Genomic DNA, 22,431 nt, shown 5'->3' with positions numbered 1-22,431 from the left:
GACCTCAAGAGAGAGAGAGAAAGACCGAAGTCAAACTCGATCGCAACCCATAAAATTACACCGTGGTGGCCTAACTGCCGAGGGCTCCACGGAGATATCGTACACTACACACACAAGCGCAAAACTCTGAAAAGGAAACTTACTGATTTCTATACTCAAATATATATACAAACATGAAAAAATGTTTACATATATATTGAGTAAAAGAAAAGTAAGTGATTAAGTAAAGACAAAACAAACAATGGCTGCCAAGCGAGGACAAGACAGAGACGTCTGTCCCAGTCCGAGCCAAAAGTGAAAGTGAGCTTCACCTGTGTGTGAGGGGGGGGGAGGGGTAGCTAGCTACCACTCCCCTACCCCCCGCTAACTAGCGCGGGGGTAATACACCCTCGTTAAATTCTAATGGCTCGCCATTTCAGCTGCGCTAAAAGGTAAACCCAATGTAAATAGCGTGGTTTGTATTTCGGTTACGGAACAATTATATTTTTCCTGACTATACAAACTGGAGTCCTTTAATAGATGTGTGACTTCAGTAAAGCTGGAAAGGCAGTTAAGAATTTAACAATGCACAGCAGTTATTACTGCGAGTGGGTGGCAGGAAAGCTCCCTCACATCTGTCAGTCAGGGAGACACTCACTTTTGACCGTAGGCCAAGACTTGGGTGATTGAAGCAGAAAATGTATTCTAACTTGAATTACTTTAGAAATTTGTGATTTGTTCCAATACAAATACAAACAGCTGATCTTTAATAGGAGACTCATCCCTAGGTGGCAGGAAATTCCAATTAAACAAAATTTGACTTGTTTAACTGTCCAGGGAAATACAAGAGCATTGAGTCCTGTATAAGAGTACAGGTGGTGGCCACTGCCAAATCTCAAATGGTACGAGCATGGAGATGACAGGGGCGCTAGCTTCAGCCCTTCAGTAATACCTCAGTTTACAAAAAACCAAGAATACAGTGTGAGCAAATCGGTAAACAAGCATGAAAATACAATTTAATATATGCGCATTGTATTGGTCAGTAAAAAAAATATTTCCCTTCGTATGCATACTTTTTGGGACAAGTACTAACGAGACTAGCACACGATGGGCAGAAAACGGCCACAACTCTCCTTAAAGATAAAGTGCAAATTAATTTTTTAATATTATTTTTCTTCTTTATTGTGAATCATTAATTTGCATTGATTTCTGATAGGGGTTATGGTTTGCTCTTTAAATAAAATAACAAACCTTTAAAAATGAATGAACAGTATATACATATTTATGGACATGTGGTCGTATTGAGTGAATCTTCTCCCCTATTTCTTACTGGAAAAATTGTTTTGGTTCAAGAGCATTTTGGGTTGCGAGCTCGCTCTCCGAAAGGATCAAATTCATAAACCGAGCTACCCCTGCATATCCTCGCAGTAAGAAACGGCTTTGAATACATTCTATCAATCTTCCCCCTCATCTGGAAATGTAAGGGAGACACAGTACCTAACAAATCTTGTCTGTAAAGAAAGGTTATTCGGCAATGAAGCTCACCTGTATCTAAGGTTTGGTCCATCTCATAGTGTCAACAACTTACGTACCCCAAAGAGAGAGGGGAAGGAGAGAGGGCCAGTCACTATACCTTTCATTCTAAGTTTAAGCAGAAACCGCTAACGAGACGAGATGCACGTTGTCTCGTGAGAGAGCTAGACTGGCTAAATAACCTGTTGAGTAAAGGTCCCCAAGACCTTGTGGCAATACTCCCAAAGGTAGTGATAAGTAAAGGAAATCTGCATTAACAGCCAGGCAATACCCAAGCCAATGACAGGTTTTCCCAAACACTAAGAAGAATCAAATATCCCTAACTTAGTGAGCCCTTGCTTATGTTGGACCTTCTATATCTAAGCTGGGCGAGGTATAGCCACAACTAATGATCTCACAAAGCCAGAAAGAAACAGTGTTCTTGGATATATTGCTCTCTATCCTGCCGGTGATAAGAAAAGTCTTTGGAGCTCATGCCTTAAGTGCCTAATTCTCTTAAGATAGCAGCATGGAGCCCCTGCATGACAGAAGTTAGGCATTCTGATGCCCTATGGATGCTTACAGAGAAGAGATAAAGGACTCGAACCTAGTATATTATGAGTACTGTACCGCTGGTCATTGGCCACAAACTCAGAAACAAGCTAAGGATGCCTCCTTCCATTTTTTGTAATGATTAGCGACATATAAAATGCCAGAAGCTCGCTTACTCGCTTCTTCGAAGCTATCATTAGCCAATAAACCCTCAAGAAAGTTAGATCTTTGTCAAACACTCTTCTCAAAGGCTCCTAAGAGACTCAAAAACACTAGTCACATCCCACTTTGGGGTCTGAGGTCCCAGGGTGGGCAAAACTGCTTGAAGATCTCTATGGATATAGACAACAACTGTACCACAAAGAGAGAAGTCTATGTTCCTCAGAAGGAAGAATTTACTATTTACCAACTGCAACTGAAAAGTGCTTCTCTTGACAAGGATTTCTGCAATCTGCACTAGAGAAGGTACAATAGGAGAAGTACCCCTTCTACAACATAAATTTCAGAAAGATGGCAAGGGAGATCACTTGCCGCCACCCAGTGACACTTCAGACACCACTAAAACGATTGTGCTGGTGGAGATGCCTGTGTGAAAAAAAAGACATTACCACTGCCCAGCTGGGAGTTCTTTCTTGAACAGAACCTCCCAGAGCCTGTTGATGCGATCGTCTGGTGGAAGACCTCTTAGTGCTCCCATTTATATCCCTATGCACAGGCTCTTCCTCCTCTGCATGGGCAAGAGACTCGTCTTTAACCAATTCATCACAATCACCAGACAGCGACAAAAAGAACGTAGTCAATCTCAATCCTGAAGCAACTGCTGCTTGGAAAAGGCTAGAATCAAACAGTTGTCTAAATACCTCAAAAGACCTATCCTGTTTGAGAGAGCCTAAGCTGAAATCAGAGCGAGCACTCTCGTGAGCACTTTGAGAGCAATTGGCAGTCTGAACCACAGGGCTTTGAACTGGTACACTAATTCCCTGAGGATGAAGTGGAAATACTTTCTTGTAGGACTGATGAACGGATATTAAAAATATGAGTCCTTCATGGCCACCAATGCTCTACCGCCCATCCTAAACTGGCAAGATAGGCATAAAAAGGTGGAGCACTGTCTGCACCTGTCTAAGAAGAAGCAGCAGCTGGAGGTCCTGATCAGGCTTTGGAAGCAGTCAGAGCTTTCTTCAAAACTGATCCTGAAGGTGTAGAAACTGAAGGTCTCCCCCCAACCACCTTCAAATAGCCGGGGCCTTTAAGGTAGTCATGGCTAGCCTTCCTCCCCTGCTCCACCATCGCCTCTCGTCCCTATGAGGAATGAGAAATGTAGCCTCTGCCACAGGGGCATTCCTTCGTTGATGCCACAAAAGTATCTCGCCCCTTAAGGACCCAGTTAGCCTCATTTGGTTTGCTGACTGGTGTCATGAAGGTTACAGCCTTCATACCACAGAATCAACTTGCTGTATTTTGCCAACATTTTACAATTTGACAAATCCTGAGTAATGACAAAGTTGGCGAATATAAATGACAACTGGTCTATCAAGGATGCTGTCTGGAGGTTGGAAATGGAAGGTCTCCAGAGGAGCAGACTTAGGAGCTGAGATGACTGTGTTCTCATTCTTGAGTTTCTCCACTGACAAACAGGTCATCAATGCAGAATCTCCTCTGTCAAAGGAGTGCGGGAAGCATGACCTTGACCAGATAGAACGCAGTAAATTCTCTGAGATTTCATTCTAAAGCCATGCAAGCAAGTTCCAACCATGGCAACTTATGTTAAGGTCTTTGATCACTGAGAGGTACTGAAATGCCGATCATGAATACCCAAACACACTGTCTTAGGAGCCACAGTAACCTCTCTAAGACCACTGCACATATGCATGAGTGCAAAAGCATCGACAAACAAACAGTCGGTCTCTGAATTCTACAGCAACGACAGACAGTTGGGCACCACTGTCATGTCAAAAACCATTGATGATGACTCCTCCCTTAGGACAATTTCTTTCATTTTCCTAAGAGTATGCATGATAAAGACAGACAACTTTTATCTTTCCCAAGAGTATGCACGATCCAGACGGAGAGCTAAATCTGGAGTATACCTTGAAACTGTTGAAGGGGCAATCTCATCGCTAGGTCTCCCTTTCAGAAATAGAGTTGCCTGTGGTGCTCATGCCTGCAGAAAATGATTTAATACAGTGTAGTTCCTTCTGTGGCCCGTAAAATTCAGAGCGGTATTGGGCGGTGTACAGATGCGTCGTGTGCATACCGATTGCATAGTGGTACTCGCAAGAGCGCGGAGAACAGACCTGGGTGGTCACTCGTTCCGGTTCCCGGTTGCGTGAGAATTCCACGGTGCGTGAACTGGCCATGTCAAGAAAGAGCAGGTACAGGTGATCTCGTTACTTCAAGTGTCACTAGTAGGCTAGGGGTCAAAATGTGGACTATCATGAAGTGGAAAATCTTGTGGTGACCAATCACGGAAAAATTGATCACAAGGATTATATTCTCGATCCCACGGTTCATCGCTTATAAAAGCTAGGAGACCAAACACGTGTTTCTTTCATCCAACCATGAGCCAATTTCCCTTTAGAAACAATGAATCGGTAGAACTTCAAAAGTTCAAACTTGTAGCAAATGTTTTATGTTGAACAGACTGACTAAGTCTTTTTATAGTTTATATATGAAATATCTGTTTTGATGCTACTGTTTATAAAATATTTTATTTTATTTGTTCATTATTTCTCATATTGTTTATTCATTTCCTTATTTCCTTTTCTCACGGGGCTATTTTTCTCTGTTGGAGCCCTTAGGCATATAGTATCTTGCTTTTCCAACTAGGGTTGTAGCTTAGCTAGTAATAATAATGATAATAATACGGAGAGAGAAGGTGTACTTTGAACGGGCAGGGGAAGGAAGAGGAGAAGGGCACCGTCCTTCATCCTAATCGACGTTGAGCGTGCTCCATTCAGTAAAAGAATGAGCATCGCTACCAGTCTGAATCATTTGTGTGTTTCTCTCTCTTTTAACGTGAGAAGAGTCGAGGAATGACGGGCGAAGAAGGGCTGAGCCCTTATGTATATGTGCTCTCATAAAATCCTATACTATATTGTGTAATGAAATGCCTTCCACATCTGGGTTATTTCTCAGTATCACACCATCTATCTAATGCGTAAGCGGGAGATGGGGGTGACTGTGAACAGTTACTGTATAGCCACCGCTAAAGGCACAAGAAAATTAATGGCAAGTTAGCACATAAACCTGTCACACATTTGTCACTTTATCCAAAACAACTACAGTGGTACCTCTACATACAAATGTCCCAACATACGAAGTAAAATTTGACCAAATTTCTGTCTCGACATCCAAAGTGTTGCTCCAACATACGAAGTAAACATTACGCCATTGAGCGTCGAGTGCTCAGTTCTCTGTTCTTGTGTGTATCGTGTGGTTGTCCTCTGTTTGGTCTGTTATTAACAGTGCTTATTTTCTTCCTTTTCTAACATTTCCTTTTTGATTTTACCTATAATCATGGTGCCTAAGTAGCTAAGTTTCAGTACAGGAAGAAGGCAATTCTTTCATTAGAATTGAAGCAAGAAATTATAGAAAAACATGAGAGCAGTGTGCATGTGAGTGATACTGTATGGCTAAACAATATGGCCGGAATAGGCCTATGATCTCGAGGATCATCAAGCTGAAGGCAGCCATTAAAGCAAATAACCATCGAAGAGGATCACCATTATTACAAGACATTGTAGCAATACCCTGGAAGAGATAGAACGCCTTTTGTTGATAGGGATAAAGGACAAAGAGATTGTTGGCAACGATCATTTGTGAGAAGGGCCAGCGTGATGAACAGAAAGAAAGAAAAAAGTGAAGCAAAGAAAACCAAGATAGCATTAACAAGCTCTTTTAAATAAGACTTCTCTCTTTTTCTGTTTCTCTCTAAACATAGCATTAACATGTTCTTTAAATAAAATCTCTCTCTCTCTCTCTCTCTCTCTCGTTCTTCTTCGCAGTTATAGTGTTAGATACGTCTATTATTTTTTTTTCCCGAGAGAGAGAGAGAGAGAGAGAGAGAGATTAAACAAAAATGTGTTTAGAGTACAGTACATATGATTTTTAACAGCATCAACGAGTTGAAAAACAATTAAATGTAACTAAGAAGGTAATAACAGCTAATCTGAATTCCTTTATTAACTAAAACAAATATTGATACAAACACACTCGTGTGCGTATGCACAAACACACACACAGGTGCAAGAATTGCTACGCAGTAAGAGAGACGGTCGGGAGGAGGTAGAGATGGCGACTGCGATAACATACCGTAACTCATCACTGAAAGTGATGAAAATAAAAAATCAAAAGAAAAAAAATTTAAAAAAATATGAAATATAAAAATAAAAAAAAAAATAAATAAGCTAAGTTAGATTAAAATTTCCGTAGTGTAAGTTGCGGTATGTTATCGCAGTCACCATCTCTACCTCCTCGCCGATCGTGTCTCATCGTGCGTGTGTGTGTGTTTGCGCATACGCACACGAGTGCGTTTGTATCAATATTTGTTTTAGTTAATAAAAGAATTCAGAATCGCTGATATTATTTTTTTAGTTACATTTAACTGTCTTTCAACTCGTTAACGCTGTTAAAAATCATATGTACACAACACATTTTTGTTTAATCTCTCATTTTTGTTTAATCTCTCTCTCTCTCTCTCTCAGAAAAAATTAATAGACGTCTCTAACACACACAGTGAAGAAGAACAAGAGAGAGAGAGAGAGAGAGAGAGAGAGAGAGAGAGAGAGAGAGAGAGAGAGAGAGAGAGAGAGAGAGAGTTTATTTAAAGAACATGTTAACACCATGTCTACCTTCTCGCCGATCGTCCGTCTCCTCCTGGCGTAGCAAAATCCTACACCTGCGTTGGCCTGTGTCTAAGGTAAAGTGGCAATAAAACACATTTTTTATTTATTATTTCTTTATAAATATCTTTTTTACATGCTTCTTTCTTATTGTGCAGTTATGTTATTGTTATGTGTAATTATGTGTAGCCATTTATTAAGGATTTATTATGGGTTTTTAGGCTGAGGAACAAATTAAATGAATTACCATGTATTCTTATGGGAAAATTAGTTTCTACATCCGAAAATTTTCTACATCCGAAGTCGGTTGTGGAACGAATTAAATTCGTATGTAGAGGTACCACTGTACATGTCTCTGTTCTCTTAATATATCCATGTTTACTTAAACACAACGGCATGATTGCATACTTATTCATTTATTCGAGAGAGAAAGTAAAAAAATGAAAAAGGACAAAATTTCGAAGGCAGCAAGAATTTCTACGTACTGCTCGTGCTCGAAGTCAAAAGTGAATGTCTAGATGACTGACAAGTAGGTGGGGCTTACTCACCACCAGCCACTATTTATAACTACTACACAGTACCTCTTTATATTTTTAACGGACGTTACAGCTTAGCTGAAGTCATAACCAAATTAAAGAACAATAGTTTTACTTTGTGTAGGAACAAATGAAAAAAAGACCATATAAAAACTTGAGTAAGCATGTAACATATGTGAAGATTTTGAAGCCATGTTAGTCAAGCTGAATCTATGTGGAAAAAAATATACTGTACAGTATATATTTACATACAACTTTCACCTTCCCAAATACAGTATGTACACTGCCGCAAAATATATATAATTTTAAACATAAATTTACATTAAACATTTTGAAACTATTTCAGACTTATACAGCACTTTCTAATAAATGTATAATATATTAATTCCAAATAATGTGCAGCACTGCATTGTAGTTAATAATCCCCCAATCTTCTATATGAATCTATTTAATAAAAACATCACAAATTTTCTAAATAATTTGTATTTTTCCTAGCTATACAGACTTCAGTACAGTAATTTAACATGAGTCCAAGCTGGTAAGACCGACGAAGAATTATCAAGGATCTGGTAACCAACATGACATGTTCTACTCACCAGTATGTCGGGTTGACAGGGTGTACTCGACTCCGGGCCTCACTCAAACCGTACAAGGAGAATCAGAGGAGCATCGATGCCCCTACATGAAGTACGCAAAGGATGAGGAACCACTTCCACGCGACTCACGAAAGTCCCACGAGGATGTCCTTCCTCACTAGGACAAATCCTCAAAATACGCGATTGCTTTGCACTCATCCGAAAAATGAGAGAAAAACAATTAGCACTAAGGAAACGAAACTTCAAAGGCCAACGACGGATGTCTGAACGCTAGCACGACTGGAGTTAAGAGTGAGGCCTGGAGTCAAGCCACAGCCTGTTGACCTGACACAATGGCAACAAGGGAATGCCATCTTGGTTATCAGATCCAGAATGTTTCTTCATCAACCGTACCAGCTTGCAAGCTAGAGTGTACCAATATTAAACGACAAAGGTTTGTGAACGTGTTGGAACAGAGTTCATAACTGAACAAATAAAATTATCTTGGTAATTTAGGTGAAATTAAGTACTTCTAAACATAATTTACAATAAGCATTTCCATTGGGCAAAATATAACTTGAAATTGGATAGTACCTGTACTGAGGTGAAAAACTTTGTCCAATCTACATACAGCAGTACAAATTTTAAAGATAATTTGTATTTACCTAGCTATACAAACCTGCGTTATTTTATGGGGTTTACTCAAAAGTCATTTACTCATGACCAGAATTAAGAAGTTGTGGGATTCTGGTAACACTGTATGGTTACCAACTGTCCCGCCCATGCTGGGGAGGAGCGGCCGAGTTGTCGAGACAGCTCCACTCATCTTCTAGTCGTTGCTGCAGACAGACTTGTTTGTGACCGCTTTCACGCTGTGCTTTTATACTTGTGGTGTGGGTTTTCTTTTCACTTTTGTACAAGAGTGATCACGAGTGCTGTTCAAGGTAGTATGACAACCGGTCCCGGCTTCGATAGATATCTGTATGGCACCTTCATGAACCATTTCAAGGTCGATTCTCATCCTCTTTACATAAGTTGTCGAGGTAAGTGCTCTACCACTTCTTCTACTTGAGATTTTTGCAGGGAGTGACCGACTTCCCATTGGCATAAAAAGAAGGTTAAACAAGAATGATCACCATCTGTTTCTTTCTCTTCTGTTGGCAAGATGCAAATGCCTTCTTTGGTAGTTCATGATATCCCATTCAGATCCTTCTTTACTGGAGTTTCCCGAAACCCCAGAGTCCAAGAATGACGACCATCCTTTTCAGAATACTGAAGTGATAGATGCAGTGTCATCCATGGGGAACAGGGAACCATAGATCACAGAGATATTGATTTTCTAGCTTCTGCCCTTGTGCAACCAGAGCAATTAACCATGCAGGTTTCATTTATTTCAGATTATGACAACCTCAACAGGTCTCCATCTCCTACGAGTGTGCTCAGTCAAAGGGATCATATTTTTCTTTCAATTATTGTTAATCAGGGCGTTTTCTCAGAATTGCAGGTAGTCTCTCCAGTGAGTGTTGAAAACCTCACCAAAAACTTTGACACTTTGCCACCTCGAACACCACACTGAGCAACATTAAATCAACCTCTCTCTCTCTCTCTAGACACAGAAACACATTGCTGGAATTGGGAGGAAACCCCATATAAATATTGACAAGAGTTTGTATTTGTGTATGAACCAAATGAAATTACCCATGAGAAATGTAGTGCAATACAGTATAGTAAATATACAGTCAATAAAACACTCTTGAATTTCCTGAATAAGACAACGCTGTTACCACCAATTTTCTTTACGGTTACACATAAACACGGTATAAAAAATAGGATATGTAAACTATCAGAATAAAATACAATATATCAATACATTAATTTGGATCACCATCATGCAAGATATTTGGATAAACAATATTTCATCTGCAACGCCTGCCCTATATAACGGCAATTCCTTTCTAAATGGAAAATCTTACCATACATAAGCAGTCATAATTGTATTTCTGTACATTTCAGTCACTGTTCTTTTCACGACACCTTTCACAAAAGTATCCAGTATATATTACAAATGTTACTCCCAATGACATGCCATGCACAACCGCAAAACTTTAATATTTTAGTATTCACCAATCAGAATAAAAAAAAGTCAAAAGCTTCTCCAAAGCTTAAAAATTAGAATAAAGCATGTGAGTATAACACACAGACTAGTGGTAGTCGCTGCAAAATACAGGCGTAAATTCTGCATCGTCGTCGTTATTCCACTGCCTCCCAAACAAGCCCTAAAACTCACCCCTTTTAGGCTTTGGAGTATGAGACAGATACTCCTCACTGGGATTTGGGAGGACATAGCCGCCTTCATTGGTGTCCAACATAATGACGGAGGAGCCCCCATAGTCATCTAAACTATAGGGGTCCACAATTGTAAACCCACCACTAGACCCGGGAGATGATCCGCCATATCCCTGACCTGTTTGGATTCATAATCAATTTCAAAAGCCTTCAGAACATATTGTTGCACTTACCACCACAAAGAAAGAGAGAAAAATAATGTAAGAACAAGAGCTTTTAAGTACTGTATGTGCACCCCAAAGAAATAAGACTAGGGCAGGGAACCACTTCTAGTGGCAAAATAACCATATACGTAATTTGAGCTCTAGAAGTAAAGCACATCTTTTACTTGTAATTTGGAAGGTTTAACTAATTTGACTATACTCTGAATACTGTAATGTATAAGACATCCCACCATAATATTTTATTAATATGAGGATGCCAACTCCCCAAATAACAGATAAACACCATTACTATGGTCAAGCAAATTCTAAATTTCTAAAAAAGCTCTTCATTTGCATATGCTTCTAAAAAATAAATCAAACATCTTTAAAAACAGACTCAAGTTTGCAAAAACCGTACAGTAATGTATTTACTATTTAATGATGTGAAGTAAATTAGAAAATCACTTTAGGGAAGGCATCCAATGTCAGATTCCGTTAGGTAGTTATACCTTGTATTCTTTTATTTGTATGCCGTGTTAATAGGATATTTTGTAAATATATCTCCCTGTCAATATAATTCTGATTTCCTTCTAAAAAGATAATAAGAAAGGGCAAGTTTTTGATGGTGAGGTAGAGACGGTCATTAGGCGGGCGAAGGAGTTGGCCCTTTCCGCCCTACACAGAGGTTGTGTCTGCATGTCCCAGTGGCTCCACAGATGAATATAGGAAAACTAACCGGAAATATCTCTATGTGATTCAACCTCCTTGGCAAGGTTTGGCAACCTAAATTAGTTTATAATTCTTCCCTATATTTCACGAATACCTAACCCCGCTTAAAAAAAAATATAAACTCACTCGCTCGAGTGTTCTATGATTTTTACACTTAGGGGAAGGTGTAATTGATTAATCTCAAATGTCTAATAAAAGCAATTACCACATAGGTTATTACTTAAGAATTTTTTATTACTGTAGATATTGGAATGTAATGTATCCCCAGGATTTGACAGCAGAGTTTGAGACAGTGTTTGACCAGATTATTCTCCAGAGGCTGTAAACACTCCTAACTTTCTATTCGGTCAATCCAATTTTAATAAAAAGAAAAAGAATAAATGGACTTTAAAAACTTGGAAGAGTCAACATAAATATCCATAAGGCAAATTGATAAAATTTTGTAACAATCAAACCAAAAAATGATAACCCTTGTTCAAATACTTTAGCCAGACACATCTTTTAGAAGTTTAACATAAGAAAAATTGGCTAACCTACATAAATTGGTAAAATTATAGAACAGTGCAATGAACAGACTTTCTTTCTAATGTATTTTCTGCTGTTTTGAATATTTCTTATGATGATTTCAGGGAGAAATCCATCTTTTTTGAGTAATGGTGAGTCGACTACCATACTGAAAAGCTATGGCTTTGCGCTAAGTATCGACATCAATTGCGGTGTACGTTCAAAACACCTCAAAATATACAGTATACTAGTCTAATTGTATATCTTAAATAATCTTTTTAAACCTTTGTTGCTTCTGCCAGTCATCATCATTAAAAACCAGTCATTGTAATAGAAAAAAAAAAACAGTTGCTGTAATCAAATCAGTAATACAGTACAGTAGTAATGAAACAGTCAAAACAGTTGAACTTTCCTTTCCCATTACTTCCGGATGCATAGAAAACGTGATTTTCCGTCTCAGGGAGTCGTTTGTAGCAGAGTTCATCGTATTGAAAATACCCATTTACTTGACTGAGCTAATTTATTGGTTTTTGGTCAGTTGTAGCTTACTTCGCTTGTGATTAAACATTATCTCATTGCTCCTATGTGTGTTAGCCCCATAGACTAGTATTTCGGCATTAACCATCAATTATACAAGTTTAACAAAGGGGTGACTTGCAGCTTCGCACTCCAGCCTCTGATCGAACATGGACTTTGCTTCTATTTCCCCTTACCAAAATAAATATATTAAACACACGTTTCTACCCTAACCTTTCATCATTAGCATGATAAATAAATTAAGAGCTATAACATTTACTTTGCACAAGTAATTTAAAACAGAAGCACCACTTATTAATGTTTTTGGGGTGTATGGATGAAAGCAACCACCTGTATGTATGTATCTATGATGACGCCCCCGTAAGCCCCCCTTTAGTAGGTAAGGACATGGGTTGTAGGTAAGGTGGGGGGGAGATGAGTTTACGTTAGTTGGTGTCCATTTCTGATGTACGAGGGAGGACCTGGCCGCTAATATACAAAGGCTCCACATTTTTTAACTACGGAATAGAAGGAAGCTCCTGTGGCCTGTGCTACAAAAATGGGGAATATTAATTAAAATCTGTAATTTTGTTAATAAAGGTTTCTGCCAGTAGTAAATGGGATTCAAAATAGTGTATTTGCAAAGATCTATTCAATTAAACGAGTTTCAGTGTCCTAACTTATATTGCACTGTTCTATAATGAAACCCATTAGGTTAGGCTACTTTACCGTACATCATAAACAACTCTATCACCGACCTTAAGTCACTCAAAGAGACATCGATAAGAGTCAAAATGATTACTTGAACTGAATTTACTTAGGGGTAAAGGGGAGTTTTACAATTTCACCGTAACCTTCAAATTAAAAGGTTAAGACACACCTTGTTTTTTATAAGATTTCGCTCGTTTAATTAACTCTACGCTGGTTCAAAGCAAATCTGTCGACATACAACCTTTCACATTCATGGAACTATAATAATTCACGGCTGCCATTAGGCAATTGCATATATCTAACTAACATGACAGGGCAACTGGTTATACATTGGCTAAAGATAGTTCAGTCCCCACACATATATTGTGCCAAATCAATCCCCAACAGACCGAGCAGACCCGAAAAGCTCGATACTTCACAACCAAGAGTCGGCGGTGAATAACTCAAAATACCGACTATATACTTACCAAGGGATAGTCCTAGTAATCCCAGGAACAAGAAGCTATAATAAGCTTTCATTATTTCAAACGGAAAATTGGCCAATACACTAGAAAAAAATTAAAACAAGCGAAATGGGAGGAGACGGGACACCTCCTTCTGTCGTTGGGCTGAGAGTGTCGTCTGCAGCGAGAGCTTAGAGCAGGGTTGCCAAGTTGGCCTTTTTTCAACCCAAAAACTCCTCAAATTTGACCTTTTTGAAATTGGTTGGCCTTTAGTAATATCGTGAAAAAATGTGTGCCTTAAATACGATATTTTCGGCCTTTTTTATAATAATGGGTTGGCCTTTTAAAGCTGCGGTTGATTAGAAGTTGGCCCTTTCTCAATTAGAAAACTTGGCAACCCTGCCCTAGAGGCAGCCACCATGCAGTGCCAAATCTACATTGCAAACAATTGGAACAAATTATTTGGAAGTTTCTTACAAAAGACACGAACTTAACAAACTTATCTTATCAATAAAATTCTAAAACAGCCCCAATAAACTACGTTTATATCATATTACTGGATTCATTTTCTATGGTTCCCGAACACATGGCACCACTGTACTTTCACCCTCATTTAATGTTGAGAATATGAAACAAAAGGTAAAGATGGGTTATACCCTCACGTCCGATGACGCAAACTTATGGTTTACTCATCTTACGCTTTGGAGCAATTTTATACAATATCATTACAACAGAAGCATTTTAAACACGACGATAATGTAAGCACACTTGCGTCACTTTGACGCACGCCAAGGCGCATATAATTATCTTGAAAAAAATATCGTTGCTACGATGAAGAAATTACTCATTGACATAAAATCATTAAGATATATTGTCCAAGGTAGGAATGTGAGTCACCGTGACACATATGACAGGAGGTCACGTGACTATCAAAGATAATCGATCATATTTTCAGGTAGAACGTCAAGAAATCAAGAAATGGAACAAGTGTACTTCGAAAATACCCTTTTCCTTGGCATACCAAAAAATAAAATCGGTGCCACATTGTTGAAATACCAAACAATTCCGTAAATGTAGACCAAAAAAAATATATTTGTCCGTGTTATGCGGGTACAAACTACGTAATTCTCGAGTGAAATGCTTTCTCTCTCTCTCTCTCTCTCTCTCTCTCTCTCTCTCTCTCTCTCTCTCTCTCTCTCTCTCTCTCTCTCTCTCTCTCTCTCTCTCTCTCTCTCTCATATATAAACACACATATATAACGTACTATTTAATGAGATGGCCCTACCAGTATTAACTTATCCATCAGAAAATTGGAGTATTAATAAAGCTTTAGGAGTTTAGAACATAAGTTAGTTACAACTCAAGGCGAAATGGAAAAAATAATAATGGGAATAACACTAAGAGACAGAAAAAGAGCAACATGGATACGAGAGCAAACTACAGTAGACGATATTCTAACAATATGTAAGAAAACAAATTGACATGGGCAGGACATACAATGAGAATCACAGAAAATAGATGGACATTAAGAATAACAGAATGGGTCCCTATATTCTAAATGAAGCTGGGGAAGGAAGAAAAGACGATAGATTGGTGAACTAAGAAAGTTTGTGGGCGTGGACTGGCACAGAAAGACTATAAACAGAAGCAAGTGGAAGAACATGCATGTCTGAGGCTTTTGTTCTGCATTGGACTAGTAACGACTGATATATATATATATATATATATATATATATATATATATATATATATATATATGTATATATATATATATATATATAAAGTATATATATATACAGTATATATATATACAGTATATATGCTTATATATAGAGTATATATACAGTATAATATATATATATATATATATATATATATATATATATATATATATATATATATCACTAGCTAAGACACAACACTAGTTTGAAAAGCAGGTTGCTATAAGCGAAATAGCACCGTAAAGAATGGAAATAGAAAAATAAAATAAAATAAGATAAAAAATTAAACTAAAATAAAATAAAGCAAAAAAAAACCTAAATAAACTAAAAAAAAAATAAAAAATAAATAAACTGACCGAGAAGTAACGAGCAATTAATATGAATGCTTTAATAACAGTAACATTAAAATATATCTTAAATCTTTCATATAAATACTATAAAGAGAGACTTATATCAGCCTGTTCAACATAAAAAAACATTCACTGCAAGTATGAACTTTCGATAGTTCCACAGATTCAACTGCCAGTTTAGGAAGATCATTCCGCAACTTGGTCACAGCTGGAATAAAATTTCTAGAATACTGTTTAGCATTGCGCCTTATGATAGAGAAAGCATGGCTATTAGAAATAACTGCATACCTAGTATTACAAGCACGACTGTACTGTCTGGGAAGACCTGAATGTAAAGGATGGTTAGAATTATGACAAATCTTATGCAACACGTATAACGAATTACCTGGGTGGTGTCAGAGATTAATATCTAGATCAGGAATAAGAACTTTAATAGACCGTAAGTTCCTGTCCAACAAATTAAGCAGATAAAGACCAGACAGAACAATACTCGAAACAAGGTAAATTAAAACACTTCTTCAGAATAGATTCATCACCGAAAATCTTACAAGACTTTCTCAATAAGCCAACTTTTTGTGCAATTGAAGACGACACAGACCTAATGTGTTTCTCAGAAGTAAATTTGTCATCAAGAATCACAAATAAAATTTTAAAAGAGTCGTATAGAGTTAAAGAAATATTATTAATGTTGTGGCACAACATCATACTCATAATTTTCACCATGCACCAATTTTAACTAGATCTCTATTGAAGGATTCAGCAACCCTAGATCTACATTCAGGAGATGGAATTGATGCAAAGAGAGTAGCATCATCTACATATGTAACGAGCTTGTTTTCTAGGCCAAGCCACATATCATGTGTATATAATGTGAAAAGTAATGGGTTAAGAACACTACCCCGAGGAACACCAGATATCACATTCCTATACTCACTAAGGTGCCTATTAACTGCAATTTTTTTGCAATCTATTACTCAAAAGTTCAATAATGATATTAAGAAAAGACCCACCTACACCCAACTATTTGAGATTGAAAACAAGGGCCTCATGATTAACACGGTCAAAGGCAGCACTAGAATCAAGGCCAATCATACGAACTTCCTGACCATAATCAAGGGATTTCTGTACAGCAGTGGAGATTGTAAGAAGGGCATCACATGCTCCAACAAAACACGCACGCACGCACACACACACACACACACATATATATATATATATATATATATATATATATATATATATAATATATATATATATATATATATATATATATATATATGTATGTTTAACTAATATAGTATTGTAATAATTATTATATAAATATCGCACTACACCCGCAGGCACATCATATAAATATTTTGAAGTTGCAGAATGGAATGCTTGCTGTACTCTTGCATGAATGATCAAAATAAAGACAAAATTCTCTCTCTCTCTCTCTCTCTCTCTCTCTCTCTCTCTCTCTCTCTCTCTCTCTCTCTCTCTCTCTCTCTCTCTCTCTCTTCTTATTCTTCTTCTTCTTCCTTGGCATGTCTTTAGTAGGTGCAATTTTGCTTAGCAAACCTTTGGCACACGTATGAGGAATTTATCAAATCATGCATAGTTTTTTTCTTTTAATATAATTAGAAATACCTTACAAGGGCACGATTACATAGACAAAATATTTAAATGATGGCCTATAAACCATGCAATTCAAATTCACATTATATGGAACTCGCAAGAGAAAAATTTCTTCCAGGTATAAGAACTAAATTTATAACTGTTGTTGTTGTTATTACTATTATTATTATTATTATTATTATTATTATTATTATTATTATTATCATTATTGTTGTTGTTGTTGTTGTAACCCTAGTTGGAAAAGCAAGATACTATAAGCCTAATTATTATTATTATTATTATTTTTGTTGTTGTTGTTGTTGTTGCTGTAACCCTAGTTGGAAAAGCAAGATACTATAAGCCTAATTATTATTATTATTATTATTATTATTTTTGTTGTTGTTGTTGTTGTTGTTGTTGTTGTTGTAACCCTAGTTGGAAAAGCAAGATACTATAAGCCCAAGGGCTCCAACAGGGAAATTTGATAGTAATAACTGATATGCAAAGTATGATTTCATACGTAGGTATAATCATAGTAACGTATCATTGGAAACAAATGTCTATTACCAGATTAATCTCTTCGTATTTATAGTTTGAAATATTCGTAAGCAGTTACTACAGGAGAAGTAATGAACAATTAAAATGAAGTATTTTAAGAACAGTTACAGCAATTAAATAAATCTTTCATATAATTATGTACTATATAAACTTCAAAACACAATAAGAGGTTGCTGTGACCTGATTGGTAACGTCTCTGCCTGGTGTTTCCCAGTCGGCGGTTCGAGTACCACTCAGACTCGTTAGTGCCATTAGTGTCTGCAACCTTACCATCCTTGTGAGCTAAGGTTGGGGGGTTTGGGGGGAGCCTATAGGTCTATCTGCTGAGTTATCAGCAGCCACTGCCTGGCCCTCCCTGGTCCTAGCTATGGTCAGTCTCTAGTGCATTTTCCTGATTGCTAGGGCAATGTCACTGTCCCTTGCCTCTGTCATTCATGAGCGACCTTTAAACCTTTCAAAGAAAAAATATAGAATAATCCATCCGAGTGTACTCTCAAACAAGAGAACTCTACCCCTGGACAGTGGAAGACTGTGGTACAGAGACTATGGCATTACCAATGACTATAGTCCATTTCTTTTATCGAGGCAGATTTGCACCGACTCGCAGCGGTGCCCTTTTAGCTCTGAAAAGTTTCCTGATCGCTGATTGGTTAGAATTATCTCGTCCAACCAATCAGCGATCAGGAAACTTTTCCGCACTAAAAGGGCACCGCTGCGAGTCGGTGCAAATCTGCATCGCTAAAAGAAATTGACTATAGATAGTGTAATTACCAAATGTTTGATGGCCCACGGGACCCTAACCAAATTGATAATTGACTCTCGAAAGGATTTGAGTGTGACATTTCTGTTCTAGATGGATGTTGTCTTGAACGACGGTTGAGAACGGAAGCAAGATGACATTAGAATTTTGGATATATGACTCAGAACTTAGACTAAAAAGGGCGTTTTTTTTTTTTATCTCTACAGCGATAAGTGGTGTCCTTTTGCTAAATCCGCAGTCAGAGCAGTTGTTTTTTCCTCAGAGTTCACGGCCAGTACGTCATTGTCTTGAAATCAGAATAGCTTTCACTTTCATATAGATAAAAATTTTCTTGAAATTTGCGTAATTTAAATTGTCTGGACGAAATATATATGGAAAGGATTGTTATAAAATTCCATGAACTTCAATGGAAAAAAATGTGGTTTTACTGTCAAGTCACATACCTCAGTTCTTATATAATCATTATTCCTACTTGCTAAGCTACAACCCTAGTTGGAAAAGCAGGATGCTATAGGCCCAGGGGATCCAACAGGGAAAATAGCCAAGTGAGGAAAGGAAATAGGAAAAAATAGAATATTTTAAGAACAGTAAGAACAATAAAATATCACCCATGAACTAAAAACTTTAACAAAACAAGAGGAAGAGAAATAAGATAGAATAGTGTGCCCGAGTGTACCCTCAAGCATGGGAAGTCCTAAACGCCTAAACGCTGAACCAGGCTCCTGCACATCAACACTGTAGTATATAATATTCCTAGAGTCCTAGACCGTGCGCATTAAGCGGGAATCTGGGCATCCACTACTGCTTTCAAAAATAGCTAAAAAGTTTATTCCCCTGCCATCATTGACGTCACTCGAGAGCTTGTAGTCAATCTAATGCTTCTTCTATTCAAGAAAGATCTGGATTGTAAAACTTCATGACTGTAAATAAAATCTCAGCGTTTGGTTAATCCAATACAGTACTCATTTCCTTCGAGAAAAAAAAAGAGGAAGAGGAGAGATTTTCCGTTGTAAACAAAATAACGTACTCGATTCTCTTAGATATTTTGGAAGTCCGGTTCTGATAACTTGATGAGTTACTGTACATATCTTAATTTATATTCTGCCTTTAATAGGCAACTAGTTTAATTCAAATGTTACAGGAGTAATAGGGATGGGGCACCTTTTATCGATCTAACCCCCTTATTTATGTTTTTTATTCATTCAAGTTGCACATTGGATAGATTATTATTATTATTATTAATTGCTGGGCTACAACCCTAGTTGGAAAAGCAAGATGCTATAATCCCATGGGCTCCAACAGGGAAAATAGCCCAGTGAGGAAAGAAAACAAGGAAAAATAAAATATTTCAAGAACAGTTACATTAAAATAAATATTTCATATATCAATTATGAAAACTAACAAAACAAGATGAAGAGAAATAAGACAGAATAGTGTACCTGAGTATACTCTCAAGCAAGAGAACTCTAACCCAAGACAGTGGAAGACCATGGTACAAAGGCTATGGTACTATCCAAAACTAGAGAACAATGGTTCGATTTTGTAGTGTCCTCCTAGAAGAAGCTGTATTAGTTAATCCTGGTAATACACAGCTAATTACAGGTTTCTTTACAGAATATTCATTCAGATACTTCTTTACAAAAGCAATTCTTACTACATTATTCATTTGAGCATCTAGGTCATGAACTCAACTTGATATAAGCACCAGGTAGCTATTAATATTTATTTGAATGTCATTCATGTTCCCAAAGATTTCGTTCTTTCCTACCACTATAAACTCAGTTCAATTTTAATTTACTTTTAATTGGTTAGTTGTCAGACATTTACTAACACTATAGTCAATTCTTTTTCGTGAGGCAGATTTGCACCGACTCGCAGTGGTGCCCTTTTAGCTTGGAAAAGTTTCCTGATCGCTGATTGGTTGGAAAAGATAATTCTAACCAATCAGATAACAGGAAACTTTTCCGAGCTAAAAGGGCACCACTGAGAGTCAGTGCAAATGCGCCTCATTAAAAAAAATGAGTATAGTGAGGCCCATATTTTATTTATAACTTACAGGTAAGATGTATATCTTAAATTTTACCAGATATACCGTATTTTGCTATTCTGAAACTTTTACTCTTCTTACAACGATTTTGTTTATATAAGGCTGTTTGTTTATCGGCAAGGGTGGGTGTCATCAACGAGTAAATCGCTAATTAAATGTAAGAAATATTAATGCACATTCCTTATGTAGTGTTATAGTACATATGATGTGTTAAGAAGCAGTATCCAGATGTTCTTATAAATAGGCACATGATTTATATATATATATATATATATATATATATGTATATATATATATATATATATATATATATATATACACATATACATATATATATATATATATATATATATATATATATATATATATATATATATATATATATATATATATATATATAAAAACTTTTATCATTATAAAAAACGTATGGATGGAAACCAAATAGTAAAGAGATGCACTCGTAACTACTACTACTACTACTACTACTACTACTACCACTACTACTACTTCTTCTTCTTCTTCTTCTTCTTCTTATTATTATTATTATTATTATTATTATTCCTGACTAAGCCACAACCCTAATTGGAGAATCAGGATGCTATAAGCCCAAGAGCTCCAACAGGGAAAAAATAGCCCAGTGAGGAAAGGAAATAAATAAACTACAAGAAATTCTGAACAATAAAAATAAAATATTTTAAGAACAGTAACAACATTAAAATGGAAAGAGGAACAACTGTTTGGTAATTTAAATGTTGTCAGGTGTATGAGGACATGAGAATGTGGAGAGAACAGGCCAGACTGCTCGGTGTATGTGTAGGTAAAAGAAAAACTGAGACGTAACCAGAGAGAGGGATCCAATGCACTATTCTCTTACCAGTCAAAGGACACAGTTACTCTCTAGTGGCAGTATCTCAACGGGTAGCTGGTGTCCTGGCCACCTTACACGATATTCAAGAATAAAAAGAAATCTGATTCATCGGATCATATTGAGTTGATAAGATACATTATTACAACGAAGAAAGTCCAGAACATGAGTGGTAGGTAAAGAACAACAACAATTATTATTATTATTATTATTATTATTACTTGCTAAGCTTTTACCCTAATTGGAAAATCAGGAGGCTATAAGGCAAAGGGCTCCGACAGGGAAAATAGCCCAGTAAGCAACAACATCAAAACAAATATTTCCTATACAAACTATAAAAACTTTAAGTAAAACAAAAGGAAGAGAAACAAGATAGAATAGTGTGCCCGAGTGTACCCTCAAGCAAGAGAACTCTAACCCAAGACAGTGGAAGACCATGATACAGAGGCCATGGCACTACCCAAAACTAGAGAACAATGGTTTGATTTTGGAGTGTCTTTCTTCTAGAAGAGCTGCTAACCATAGTTAAAGAGTCTCTTCTATCCTTACCAAGAGGAAAGTTGCCACTGAACAATTACAGTGCAACAACCCCTTGGAAGAAGAATTGCTTGGTAATCTCAGTGTTGTCAAGTGTATGAGGACAGAGAAGAATATGGCGAACAAATAAGACAGAAGGACTATTACAGATGTCCCCTAACAGACGAGATGTCACGAGAAGGCAAAAGTTAAGATGTTTAAATGCCTTCCTGTGCCAAATAGTGTTGATTGAAGAAAAATGTGGGGCGTTGACTGTGCAAGAAGGCATATGCTTTATTAGATTATCTAGTTGGCGTAACCACGAACCAAGAAAAAAAAAAAGGGGGGGGGGAGATGGTGTAGTGGAGAATGTAAACATAGATAAGTAGAGTAAATTATTAAAGACGAAGGGCGAAATAAGTACAAATTGTCGATAAGAGATCTGAAACTAGAACGGGTACTCGGTAGTGCACATACCTTCGCCCATATCATTTCGTATATAACAAGATCGGCAATTGAATTATACACATTTTGGTACTAATTTCATGCAAATTAAATAAGAATAGGTCATGATATGGCAAAAAGACACGTTTGACCTTTTCGTGACCTTGACCTTTGACCAAATGAC

At 37.1% G+C, this 22,431-nt stretch overlaps 1 protein-coding gene across 2 annotated transcripts in view; it reads right to left on the bottom strand.

The window, feature by feature from the left end:
* LOC137647136 (basigin-like) overlaps window positions 1–13,582 on the bottom strand; it is a 66,025-nt gene extending 52,443 nt beyond the window's left edge. Inside the window, exons 1-2 of one of the 2 annotated variants that reach the window (XM_068380390.1) lie at window positions 13,415–13,582; window positions 10,286–10,462 (exon numbers count right to left, since the gene is read on the bottom strand). In XM_068380390.1, the coding sequence (XP_068236491.1) occupies window positions 10,286–10,462; window positions 13,415–13,466 (229 nt within the window). In that variant the 5' untranslated portion in view covers window positions 13,467–13,582. The remainder of the gene's footprint in view (window positions 1–10,285; window positions 10,463–13,414) is intronic. The other variant, XM_068380391.1, reaches the window with a different exon arrangement.
* Window positions 13,583–22,431: the final 8,849 nt, after the last annotated feature.

This window comes from Palaemon carinicauda, chromosome 9, assembly GCF_036898095.1.
Source record: "Palaemon carinicauda isolate YSFRI2023 chromosome 9, ASM3689809v2, whole genome shotgun sequence".
In the NCBI taxonomy this organism is placed as follows: domain Eukaryota; kingdom Metazoa; phylum Arthropoda; class Malacostraca; order Decapoda; family Palaemonidae; genus Palaemon; species Palaemon carinicauda.
This window is presented reverse-complemented; position numbering and strand designations above follow the sequence as displayed.